The sequence below is a fragment of the Lepidochelys kempii genome, chromosome 8 (assembly GCF_965140285.1).
Source record: "Lepidochelys kempii isolate rLepKem1 chromosome 8, rLepKem1.hap1, whole genome shotgun sequence".
Classification (NCBI taxonomy): domain Eukaryota; kingdom Metazoa; phylum Chordata; order Testudines; family Cheloniidae; genus Lepidochelys; species Lepidochelys kempii.
Genome location: NC_136387.1, coordinates 84,919,299 through 84,931,652, shown reverse-complemented (window position 1 = coordinate 84,931,652; position 12,354 = coordinate 84,919,299). Strand labels below are relative to the sequence as shown.

Genomic DNA, 12,354 nt, shown 5'->3' with positions numbered 1-12,354 from the left:
CCATGATTGCCAAGATGGCAAATATAAAATAAAAACCTCACTGAGAACTTGAATAGAATTGTATGGATGTAATTGAGAGCAGAATTTGACCCAATATGTCTTATATCTAACTACAAAAAAGTGTATTTTCTTCCATTAGCTTATAAAGCCTCTTTTTTAAACATATTTTTAGAAGAATGTGGATTTTTTTGGTTTTCATTTCTCAGCTTTCGCTCCGATCATTTTTAGCAGTGGTCATCTACGCTGATCACAAGCAGTATCCTAGTGAATTGTCTGTTGACAGTCTGCTTTCTTGCCCATCATTCATTGCTGACAATCACAATAACTCTCAACAGGTGAGTCAGTGCCTGGGATAGTTAACAAAAACACAATAAGAAAAGTTGTCGTTCTTTTTCGATGATTAAAAACAAATCTCACCCACCATTCCTAAGCTAGATTCTTCTTTTCTTACCAGTCTCACAGCACTGTATCTTACCCATGCTAGGTGACACAAGTGTATTTATCAAATGCATCAGCTTCAATTGTTAGCCAGCAGTTCAAATTTTCCATACTTTTCACAATTTTGTAACATAATTTGTAACTTCTTGCCCTCAAGGAGCATGTGTCATCTAGGCAAAACTAAGCCTCCCAAAGAATGAAAGCTAGATAGTTAATCATGTGCAATGGAAAGGATTTACTGATGGCTTGAATTCCACTGCCACAATGTCGTCTTCTATTTCATGTTGTTGAAGCAGAATCTTGTCCATTGAAAAGCTGCCTCTTTTTCAGCATTCACTTTCAATAAACACAGCCTTTCACTTCAATAGCAAAAGAGCCCTGCTTGAATGAGTTATTGCTAGCCGGCTCTCTAAGAACAAAACCCTGTGCTCAGCACACTGGAGGTAGATAAAAATGGCTAAGGATTATGATGCCAACAAAGTAAATGGATGTTAGGAGAAGATAAATCTTTCCTGTGGCAGGCTTTTAGTTCTAAGTAGAAAGAAATGTTTGAAAGCACACTGAGTTTGGGTTCCACGGTGGTGAAATCTCACAAGCTGTTTTTGTGAGATTCTAGCCCACAGTGATGAAAATCTCATAAGACAAACTCACTTCTGGAGATTTCTGCCATCTTGAATGGGAGAAATTTCTTTAAGGAGACCCAGTCATTCTCCAGAGACTTTGGGTGCATTGCAGCCAGAACTCAAAAGACCTTTCTGGCTTTAGATCAAGGAATTCAAATCCAGACCCGCTAGAAATCCAAGAGCTTTTGGATTCATTGTTCCAATTTGGGTCCATCTCTAGCTGTAACCAAGTGCAGTGCTATAGCCCTCTATTCACTGCTGCTAAATAAAAACTACAGGACTCTTTCAGACTTTCCACCCTCAGTATATAAATGCAGTGTAACTGTAAATCTTGTCGACAAGCACATCCATGTCGACAGGGAGTGGCGAGCTAGAGCTTGAAGAGCATTTACAGCACCAACTGCCAGAAAATAAGGCTCTCTCACAAATATTTCTAACCCCTCCATCATGATGGTGCTAAACATGCACCTTTCTTGACCAGTCTTCATGTTTCTAATGGCATCCTAATATCCTTTTCTCTTTATTTTTTAACCACAGAGAAAGAAATATTGACTCTGAGCTGTGGTTCATACAGTGTGAGTACTATCCACAAAGAACAAAAGCAAGCCCACTAGCTGCACTTCAGTAAAGAGTCTCATAGCTATCTGATTAGTGTGATCACTCTGCCTAAAATAATTTCTCATTGGGGTTGTGTGAGGAAGAGATCAATTTCTAGCCCACAAAATCAGTAAGGAGCTACATTTAAAAAGCAACTGATTTTAAAATTGATCTTGGGGAAAATTCAGAGTGCATATTTATTTACATGATGCTGGGAGCTTTCCAGGAAATACACTTTCTGCTACTAAATGGTACAATTTACCCAGTTTAATTAAAAACTGCAATTAAAGCAAAGCAAATTAAAATAGTTTAAGGGATGGAATGTGAGAATTACAGAGCACATACTTTTGAAAGCATTTTGTCAATGAGAAAAGAATTTCAGGCATTTCTGAATGGCCATGCCCTTATCCATGTGCACAACTCACAGTGAGTATTAATATACAGTAGAACCTCAGAGTTATGAACATCTCAGGAATGGAGGTCGTCCGTAACTCTGAAATGTTCATAACTCTGAACAAAGCGCAGTTCGGGCTCCAGATCCAGTAGCTTTGACACTCCAGGCCAGCTTCAGCAGCAGATGAGCTCCCTGCTCAGCCCGGCATGAGTTTGCAAGCTTGTCCCGCTCCTGACAGGCAGGGGTGTGTATGTGTGAAAACATTGTGTCTCTCTCCCATGATGGGTGGGAAGGAGTGAAAACAGCGCAGACCCCAGCTCTGCTCCCACTCTGCTGGCTCTGGCTGCCTTGGGCTGGCAGTCCCAGTGTCTTGCTATAAGTGGCTACCCCTGGGTGTGGGGTGGGGTGAGGACAGGCAGCCTAGATGTGCCTACCTTTAAGGTGCAATACAGGCACAGTATAGTATGTGAAAAAAAAAAATTATTTTTTTTTTTGGTCTCTGCTGCTGCCTGATTGGTTACTTCCAGTTTCACATGGTGTCTGGTTGACCGGTCAGTCCCTAACACTGGTGTTTGTATCTTTGAGGTTCTACTGTATTTCAAATGGTGGCATGAAACAAAGTTAATGGAAACACCTCACTACACCTTAACTATACTATGTTATCAGTGTTGCAGTATTTAATAGTCAAATAAGAAATATGTTAACTTAGGAAGAACCAAGGACCCTCACTGTTATGTTATCTATCTCTACACACACACACACACACACACACACACACACACACACACACACACTCCCTCTCTTCTGACCATAACAAAATTGATAACAGCTCAAGAAGCAACTAATTTGGTCACAAGAAAGCTGATTATGCAAGACACTGATAAGCAGAAAACAATTTTTAAAAGTGTACTGATTGTCCAGGAATCAGTAAATAAATTATTCCTGATAATCATTAGAGAAATGAAAAATTAAGATTTTTTCTGATCATTGTGGTGATTTTTATATGCAAACATGTTTCAAACCTGGTTTGAGTTTCTGTAGACTTTTAGTCTTTCTATAGAAAGCTGCAATTTTTTCCCCAAGAGCTGCTTTACCTTTGCCTATTTCACATAGAAATACAAACATGAAAGTAATGTGTACATTTAACTTGAGCAAATAGCTCACATATAAGGACTGTCAGATAGAAAGCACCTGATGTGTTAAAGACTACACATCTCATTAGAGCGGGGGTCTTAACCAAGGTCTGCTGACCAAATTACAGCTAAAAGAACAGATCCTGAGTTGATGTAAATTGCCATAGCTCCACTGAAATCAATGGAGATCTGAACATTTACACAAGCTGAAAATCTTCCCCCAAAGTATTTAGTTTGCCTCTAAATTCCCCTAGTAGCTACATCTTCATTTCTGATCCTGAACTATTCTGCAACATTGCTATGAGCTGTTAAATAGCTGTTGCATTGCATTCCAGAGTTGACTGTATTTCTACATGGGGTGTGAAGTGATTCTTCTGTGTCCCTTAGTGGTTATATACATCAGAGGAATATTGCTGGGTATAATTAATATTTGAGATTCTCAGATGAAAGACACTATGGCAGTGTAAAGTGACATGGCTAATAATATGCCCTTCTTTCTTTCTCCTTGCCCATGTTGTGCAGTAAGGTTAATGTGCAGACCAGAGCTGGATTAACTGAATGGATGGAGCGGGGAGGGATGAAGGGTCTTGAGAATCAGGAATATTGCAGCTAAGATGGAAGAGAGTTGGCCTGTGTTCTTCACTTCTGGTTAGCTCCACAGCATGCTGTTGCAGAGCTAGATTATCTGTGGGACAGCCCGGCAAACCTGCGGGGGAGACTGGATCCATAGTTTTCTAGGGGGTTGTGCTACGGATTGTGTCAAGGATATTTTGTGATGGATGATGCCCTAAGTGTCACTTTCATGACATAGTGTAATGTGTAGCTCAACATAAATGCAGGCTAGATGTACACAACAGGGCATACATAAAATGTAAAACACAGATCAGGTCAAGAACCCTGCACCATGGTAAGAAAAACAACTAACCTTGTTTATCTTCCCCTGAGTCACTGTTTGAGTATCCATCACTTTCTTCTTTCTCGCTGTCAGAGGCCTGTAGTGCCTTCTGTGATGAGCTTTTACTCTCCTTTTCATGGTCTAAATTATCTTTTTCATCATCTGAGGGTGACTTTGACATTCCATTCATCTGATCATCGGCCTGTCCTTCTTCATTAACTTTCTCATCTGATTTCTCTTCATCTGCTTCAAAATCTTCATCATACTCTGAAATAAAAGAAGACCTCTAGCGTGAGATAGAAAATGGAATTCATAACTACTTAAAGTTCTTATTAACCAGAGAAAGGTTAACTCCCATTAACCCTCTTTTACCGTTGCATTTCCTCACCTCTTTTTACAATAAGTGAATATATGAGGCCACAGGAGGGATTGTAAAAGTACATTACCTCAAAAAACAAATCATTTTCTTTATACCTAGAGTAACAGAAATGGAACAAAGCTACTCAATGATCTAGCAGGTGTCATTCAAGTGTAAAGAATAAAATAAGCAAAGATAGGTCAGATAGACAAATGCAGGAATAACATATAAAGGGAAAAGATCCCCATTATAGAAAAAACTTGCTGCAAGGAAAATTAATTTAAGCAACAGATAAAGCATCAATATATTCTGTGGGAAGTAAGCAAAAAGTGGACTGACAAGGCTAATTAACAGATTGGTATCCTACAAAATTAATTATTCAGACTCTGCCAAAGGACGCTGCAGAGGAATGCTCTGATTATTGCACAGTTCTAATATATTCATTTGGTTACAGGGTGAATTCCTAGCTCCATTGACTCTAATGGCAAAACTCCTATTTTGACTTCAGTGGGAACAGGATTTCAACCCAAGTCTCTTACTGAGAATTTGATTAAGAACATTTGACAACATCAGGGCTTTGTATGTAATTCAAAATTGAAATCATGTGTGTATTAGAAAATGTTCTCCACTCCACCCAGAAATAGACTAATTATATTCCCACAAACCAGAACATACCTAAATCCCTTTCACAATAAAATATTTACATTGCAACCATTAATTTGCTGCACAGTCTGCAGAGAGGCAACAAAACTGTATCATGAAAGAGAATTGTCACATCAGACACGCTCCAGCTGTCCCTCGGGGCGATAATTTCTCACCTTTCAAATTTAATTGTTCACCTCTTTTTCTTGTTGAAGTGACAAAATGCCAAAGAGAGAAAGGAAGAGTACCTGATGTGGAACCAATTAGGCAAATAAACAATTTCTCCAAAATGAGAATTAAGAAAATGATTAGATTTATTTTCTACATTCAAAGCAATTGAGATTCCAGCTGCCTCTGAGGTGGCAAGTCTTCTCAGTAATTGTCAGAGAGGTGTCCACCCCCTGCAGGGAAAAAGGCATGGCTAATCACAAAAACATATCCCTAGTGCCGAATGAGAAAGTTTTGTGTGGGTGCAGAAAATTCATGAAAATGAGGACAGGAGTAGAAAGTGGGAAAATATTTATGGAGAAATGATATATTATGAAAAAGGCTTCTCTTAAATAAGTAAATGAATAAACAGGAGATGCTAACAATTTCTGTATCGACAGATAGATGGAAAAGGCATTGGTGGTTATATGGTACAAGAAAACTGCAAGCTTAAAAACAAGAAAGGACTATAACCAAGAGGTGAACAGATTTATTTCACTCCATATAGGCAGCTTTTAGTGCTATAGCCCCAGTAGGAAAGATAGAATGAGGATATACTGTATTCAAGACATGAACTTCTGTGTTAGATTTGACCTTAGAAAGGAGATACTATAAATCTAAGCAGAACAAGAATGACCCTGAAAGTCAGTGCTGATCACAAATGCAAAGAATGAATGAACTATGCAACTAAAAATTATCATCTACTGCAGACAGATCCTCCACTCCTGCCCCATCGCCATCCTTCTATAAACCCTCAACCCCTCCATCCCCCTCCCCATCCTTCTATAAACCCCCAGCCCCACTGCTCCTGCCCCTCCTTCTATAAATCCCCACCGCTCCTGCCCCCTCCCCAGCCTTCTATAAACCCCCAGCTCCACCGTTTCTGCCCATTCCCCATCCTTCTATGAACTCCCAACCCTCCGCTTCTTCCCCTTCCCCCATCCTTCCATAAACTCCCAACCTCTCCGCTTCTTCCCCTTCCTTCTATAGCCCCTCCACTCCTGCCCCATCTTTCTATACACCCCCTAAACCCTCCACTCCTGCCATGTCCCCATTCTGTTCCTCTACACCCACCTCAAGCCTCAGCTCCTGACCACCACCCCCTGTTCTGCTCATATCCTCCACCATCTCCCACCCCTGGGCTGCTACCCCTTCTCCTCCTTTGCGTCTGCTCCCTCTCTCTTCCCCTCCCATCACCAGCTCCTCATCCCCCACATCTCCTGTCCCCCTCTCCCACTCAGCTCCTATATATCCCATGGCTCCTGCAACCTTAACTATAAGCATTGTTACCTCTGCACTGCCTATGCTCTCGCTCTCTCCTCCCTCCCCCTGCCCCTCTCACACACACACACACTTCTTAAATCTCTGTTCTTCATTACCAGAGTAATCTGGAGTGGGGAAATTCCTACTGTGCCAGAGTAAACTGTCTCTACACGAAGAGTTTGTATCAATGCACTTACACTGGTTGCTAAAGTCACAGTGTAAACAAGACCTTAAACTTAGATTATGAAAGATTTTGAAAGCATATTTGCTCTTCTTACTTTCTGTAGCCCAGTACCACACTGAGTGCACTCAGACCCTGTGGTGCAAGGCACAAACACACTGCAAGACTCAGCCCTTGCCCTAAAAGCATCCAGTCCAAACAGACAAAACAGACAAAGGCTGCGAAGTGGAAAAGAGGCAAAGGGACTCGCTCGAGGTCAGCGGCTGAGCTGGGAATAGAGCCCAGGTCTCCTGATTAGCAGTGCTATGCCCTCTCCATTAGACAATTCTGCCTCCCCGTTTGTGTTCCTTAACTGGGATTTTTGATACTGTACCATCTTTACTAGCATTTTCCTGGTCATCTTCAGACTCATTCTCTGGTCCTTCTTGTGTTTCTTCTTCTCTTTCCTCCCTTCCAATTTCCACTGCAGGCTCCTGACCCTCTCCATGAGCTGATGAAATTTCAACAGTTGAGTGTTTGGTCGCCTCTTGCTCGACGCTGCCCTCACTTGGCTCATTGTGCTCTTCTTCCTTCATCAAATCCTCTTGCTTTTCTCCATAGTCTTCTTTCATCTTTTTCTTTGGAGGAGAGGGTTTTTTGTCCAGGCCCATTGCAATAATACACCTAACAAAAACAACACGGAAGACTTGGAAACTACACATTTTTCCTTTGGCGAAGAATGGAAGGGTATGAAGCATAACCTGCCACATGCCTAGTGAGTTAAAAATAAAATTAAATACATTGTCCTATGCCTCAGGTTCACCACCTATAAATGTGGGACAATACCATTTACCCACCTCTGTAAAGCACTTTGGAGCAAATCCTGGTCCTGCTGTACCATACAGTACTGCATCACTACTGCTACTGCACGAAGCTACTCTCCAGGACTTTCACTGCACTGCGGCAGTGTCTGCACAGGATGTTACTGTCATGCTGCTGCAGATTCACACCCTGGCTTGCCGTGCAGCTACTTGCTGTGTAGACAAGCCCCCAAATTGCATATTTAAAGCTGCACTTTGGCCAACAGGAAATGGCCTGAACAGAGATCCAGGACCAGGTCGCTGAGAGACAGAACGCTCCCTACTTGCTTCACTCTTTAACACCCCTGACCATTGCAGCTGCCAATATAACTTTTAAGTGTAGACCAAGCCCAATTCATCCTGTTCTCCCTCTCTCCAGTTTTTTTAAAAAACAATTCTTAATGCTGCTTTAACCTTCACCAACAAACCCTGCTTCCTCACCTGCCTCCCCCCATTGAAAGATTTCTTAGTTCATAGAAGGTGGTGTTTGCTTTCAGAATTCTGGTACAACCCAGGAACTTTTGCACATGTACTATGGATCCTGGGGATGTTTTGGGGCCTGATCTACACATAAAACATAGATCAAACTAGTTACATCCCTTAGCGGTGTGAAAAATTCACACCCCTGAGAGATGTAGTTAAGATGACCTAACGCCCAGTACAGACACTGCAAGCAATTCTTCAGTCAACTTAGCTACCACGTCTCAAGCAGGTGGATTAACTACAGCTATGGGAAAAAAAACCCTTCGGTCATTGTAGCAAGTGCCTACATTACATCACCACAATGGCACAGTACCGTAGTTCCAACGTAGCGTCTGTAGTGTAGACATTACCCAGAGACTCTGCCAAGGCCTAGTGAAGAATGAAAACCCCACTCTGCTTATTCCTTTTTCTTTCCTCGAGAGAACTGTGCTAGGGATGATCCCTCTCCCTTACTCTCAGCTGTTCTCCCCATAACCATGAACCCCTTCCTATACCTTTCATGTCCTTCCTAGAACACTATGACCTATCCAACTGCTCTTCTTACATAAAGCTTTAATATAGCAATCCCTCATGCTAACCCTTTCTACTGCTGCTTCTAACCTGCTGTGATGTATCCTAGAGACTTCCAAAGCTAGATTTTCAGAAACTGACTTCCAATTTTGTGGGCACAAAATATAGGTGTGAATAATTGTGTTAGGCATTCTGTCCTCTCAGTTATTAGCGCCCATAATTTCCTAAAGGTCATTGAGATATTGGAGTTCCTATGTGCAGGTGCATAGCTATCTAGAGCTTCAAACCTACAATGAGCTCTGCATAGACTAACCCCAGCATCCAGACAGAACCTATTGTGGAATCAGGGGCAAAGTCACTAAGGGCTTGACCGAAAACCCATGGAAATCAATGGGAACCCTCACTGAGCATGGGGTCAGGCCCTGAATCTGTGGACGCAAAATTATTTGTGCTCACAATTTTGCCCCTCCAAACATACAGGGGTAAAGCAGGACTTTATGGAATGTGACTTGTTGGGGGCATGAAAATAGAGTGGTCACTGCTGGGAAAGGAACCTTATAAAAGGGGATCTTTAGGTCAATAGCTAGATTTGGGTGGCTGGTGGAAGAGAAAAGAATTTCATTAATCATTGGGTTTTTCCAATATGAAATAATCTGAACCATTTCTCCAGGCTTATATCATTTTAGATAAAGGTAATTCACTTTCTTCTCCACACACGTGCACACAGAAAGGCTGAGATTTAAGCTACTTTGGATATTTACTGAAACAGTACCTCCATCCCTAATTCAGCTGCTTTTCACTCCTCAGAAAACCTTATCACAGCAACATAACATTTACATAAATCATGTAAATATTAGTGTGAAGTGGAAAGACATGGAATTTTTCCTCAGAATTTAGTGCTTATCTAAAAAGTTAGTTGGGCTGTATGGGGGATTCCCCTTTCTCCACCTCCCCCGCCTCATCCAACTGTTTATTGTTGTTTTAAAAATATTTTATGAAAAGAATAAAAATTATACATGGCAGCAGCAGTTCTACTGTGTGACACTGCCTTGAAAATCCAGCAGACAGATTTTATTTTTTTTATTAAAACTGAAGTTTCTTGGCGTACGCTCCAGCTATTGATCATGGCATTGTCTTTGGCCATGAACAAAATGAATGCTTTGTTGTGCTCCTATTTGTTTTCTGCATCCTGGGCAATGTCCTATATTGGCCTACTCGGCAGCCAGGGAAATTACTGTGGACTTCAAATGTTGAGGCAGAGTTGTGCTCCTGAATCTAAGATTTTGTTCTTGTTGTTTTAAATATGTATCTAGCTTGAATGGTGGCCTACAAACCTTAAGAATACAATTGAATGTAAACTGATGTAGTGATGTCTGCCTGAGTGAACAATAGGTCTGAGAGATGGGAATGACTCACTGAGATAAATGGATTGTTAACTCTGGAACATACAGCTTGTTTAAATGGCACCATTGTTACTTATTTCACTGCTGATCATTTTTAGCATAAACATCCAGCTGATTTAGTTGGGGATTGGTCCTGCTTTGAGCAGGAGGTTAAACTAGATGACCTCCTGAGGTCCCTTCCAACCCTGATATTCTATGATTCTATAACATACTTATCCAACAACGCCAAACCACCTTCTATGCCTGTCTGGTTGACAAAAGGCCCTTTTTGCCTCTTCCCATGCTGACAGATATTCCATCTTCCCCCTGACAAATGCTCTGATGTAGCATACAACTTCAGTTCAACACTCTCTGGCATACTGAAAACAGAAAACATGGTTGTAACCCAAAAACCCCTCAGTGTCAATTAGCAAGGGGGTTACAAGAATATCGTGATTCTGGTCTGTATATTCCGGTTCAACAAAGAATGTCATGTGAGGTCTTAAATGAAAGTCAAGGTCACACACATTGTTAATATCGTTGTGAAATGTGTGGACAGTTACTGTGTAAGGAGCTATGTGGGAATACTGAAAATATTTTTAGATTCTGTATCACAGCAGAGGTGGAGAAACAGGTTTCCTGTCAGTCAAAAGATGGTTATTCACCTGTCTCTCTGTTGGCGCATAAATTAAGCCTGGTAAGCTAGCACATTGGAGGTATTTACATACAAAGTCAACAGAGATATGCGAAGTCAACAAGGAAGCACACGACAAAGGAAAAGAACCTTATCTTGAGATACACTTCAAAGGTTTGCTGAACTATATTTGGGAAACAAAGAAGATCCTCCAAACGGGCAGTGCGCTGACATTCACGAAAACAGGAGCCCCACCAGCTTGGATTGAACATGCTGCAAAAGGCTTTGGGTGAGATGAACTTCATTAAACAGGAGGTTAATCTACTAGTTAAGTTTAACCTTTAGAAAGTGTGTTATGGTTTTATTTTATAATTAAACCCTTGTTTCCATTATCCTTACTCACAATCTCTTGAATTTTGAAAATAAACTTCTTGTTGTTTTCACTATCAGTGCTGTGGTATTGAGCAAGAAGCTGATCCTGAATTGAATCCTGCAAGCTTGTGTGTACACTGTTCCCTTGGAGACAGCTGACCCTGGTATTTCTGTGAGTGGTCAGTGGCAAGGGGGCAGGATACAACAGGGGAATGCTGCAAAGGGGTTCAGGGACTGGGGTACACTGTTAACCTGAATGGCAAAGTGAGGGCTGGCGTAGCCCAGAAGGGAAGGCTCAGGTGGCTCACAGGCTTGTGATGTCAAGGAACAGATACCCAGTTAAGCACAAGCAAGTCTCCCTCACGCTGGAGGCAGGGAAGGTAACACGGTGACTCAGTCTTGGGTACCCTGAGAACTATCACAATGGGGACAATGTAAAAATCAACTGACATCAATAGGAGATTGCCTATGGGAAGATTGCAAGAGCAGATCCAATATGCAGATGATATAACTGGTTTCAATACAAGGGAGGCAATAGATCCCCATTCGTCTGAGATGTGGCCTGGGCTCTGGAAAGATCAATGGGTGAAACGTTTGATAGATGCTTTGAAAAAAGTGGGGAAAGTTTTGTTGTCTAAACACTTGTGAGCATACCTATAGCAAGGAGACGCTCTGTCCACATTCACAAAGCCAAAATATCCATGCTTGCCTCCCAATCTCGCACTCTTCCGATGCTTGTATTCACAGCAGGAGCTCAGCCTGTCCATCTGTATCCCATTGAGGAAAAAGGTGAGACTGAAGGGGAAACCATGGTGGCGCTTTGAGGTAAAGTGAAAGGTCTCTGCAATTGGTGAGAGAACGGGGTTAATGCTTTATTGACAGCCTGTGCCCAGTGACCTCCATTTTGTCTGTATATGTGCCAAAACTATGGATCCTGTGAGATCAGGCTCTTTGCCTCTCATCTGCATTAAGGATCATTAAGTTGTGAAATTCCACCTGCTGATATCCACAAAAATCATGCTTGTCCCCACCCCCACAGCATGTCCTGCAGGTGCTGTAACATATCTGTAGCCAGCTAGGACATTGTCACAGCAGCCATTCAAAACTTCACAGCTGCAGGAAGGATAGAACCCTGAGCCTCCCACCTCAGAAACACAGGCCCCTACCACTTGATTTGCAGAAAGGTATCCATTAGCTGTTAGCTAGCAGTATAGGGCTTATGATACACGGCTGAGCAGCGCTGATTCTCTCCAGCAAAGGGAAGTCGGATGCAGACATAGCGCTTTATCATATTCAGTGAAAAGTCAGAAACAAACACAATCAGTTACATATAACTCATTTCAGAGTAACAGCCGTGTTAGTCTGTATTCGCAAGAAGAAAAGGAGTGCTTGTGGCACCTTAG

General features: G+C 41.8%; 1 protein-coding gene across 2 annotated transcripts in view; it reads right to left on the bottom strand.

Moving 5' to 3' along the window:
- Positions 1-12,354, bottom strand: part of ERICH3 (glutamate rich 3) — a 64,831-nt gene that overhangs the window by 22,250 nt on the left and 30,227 nt on the right. The window contains exons 9-12 of one of the 2 annotated variants that reach the window (XM_078854108.1): positions 11,606-11,792; positions 7,105-7,394; positions 4,111-4,347; positions 3,075-3,152 (exon numbers count right to left, since the gene is read on the bottom strand). In XM_078854108.1, the coding sequence (XP_078710234.1) occupies positions 3,075-3,152; positions 4,111-4,347; positions 7,105-7,394; positions 11,606-11,792 (792 nt within the window). The remainder of the gene's footprint in view (positions 1-3,074; positions 3,153-4,110; positions 4,348-7,104; positions 7,395-11,605; positions 11,793-12,354) is intronic. The other variant, XM_073357330.1, reaches the window with a different exon arrangement.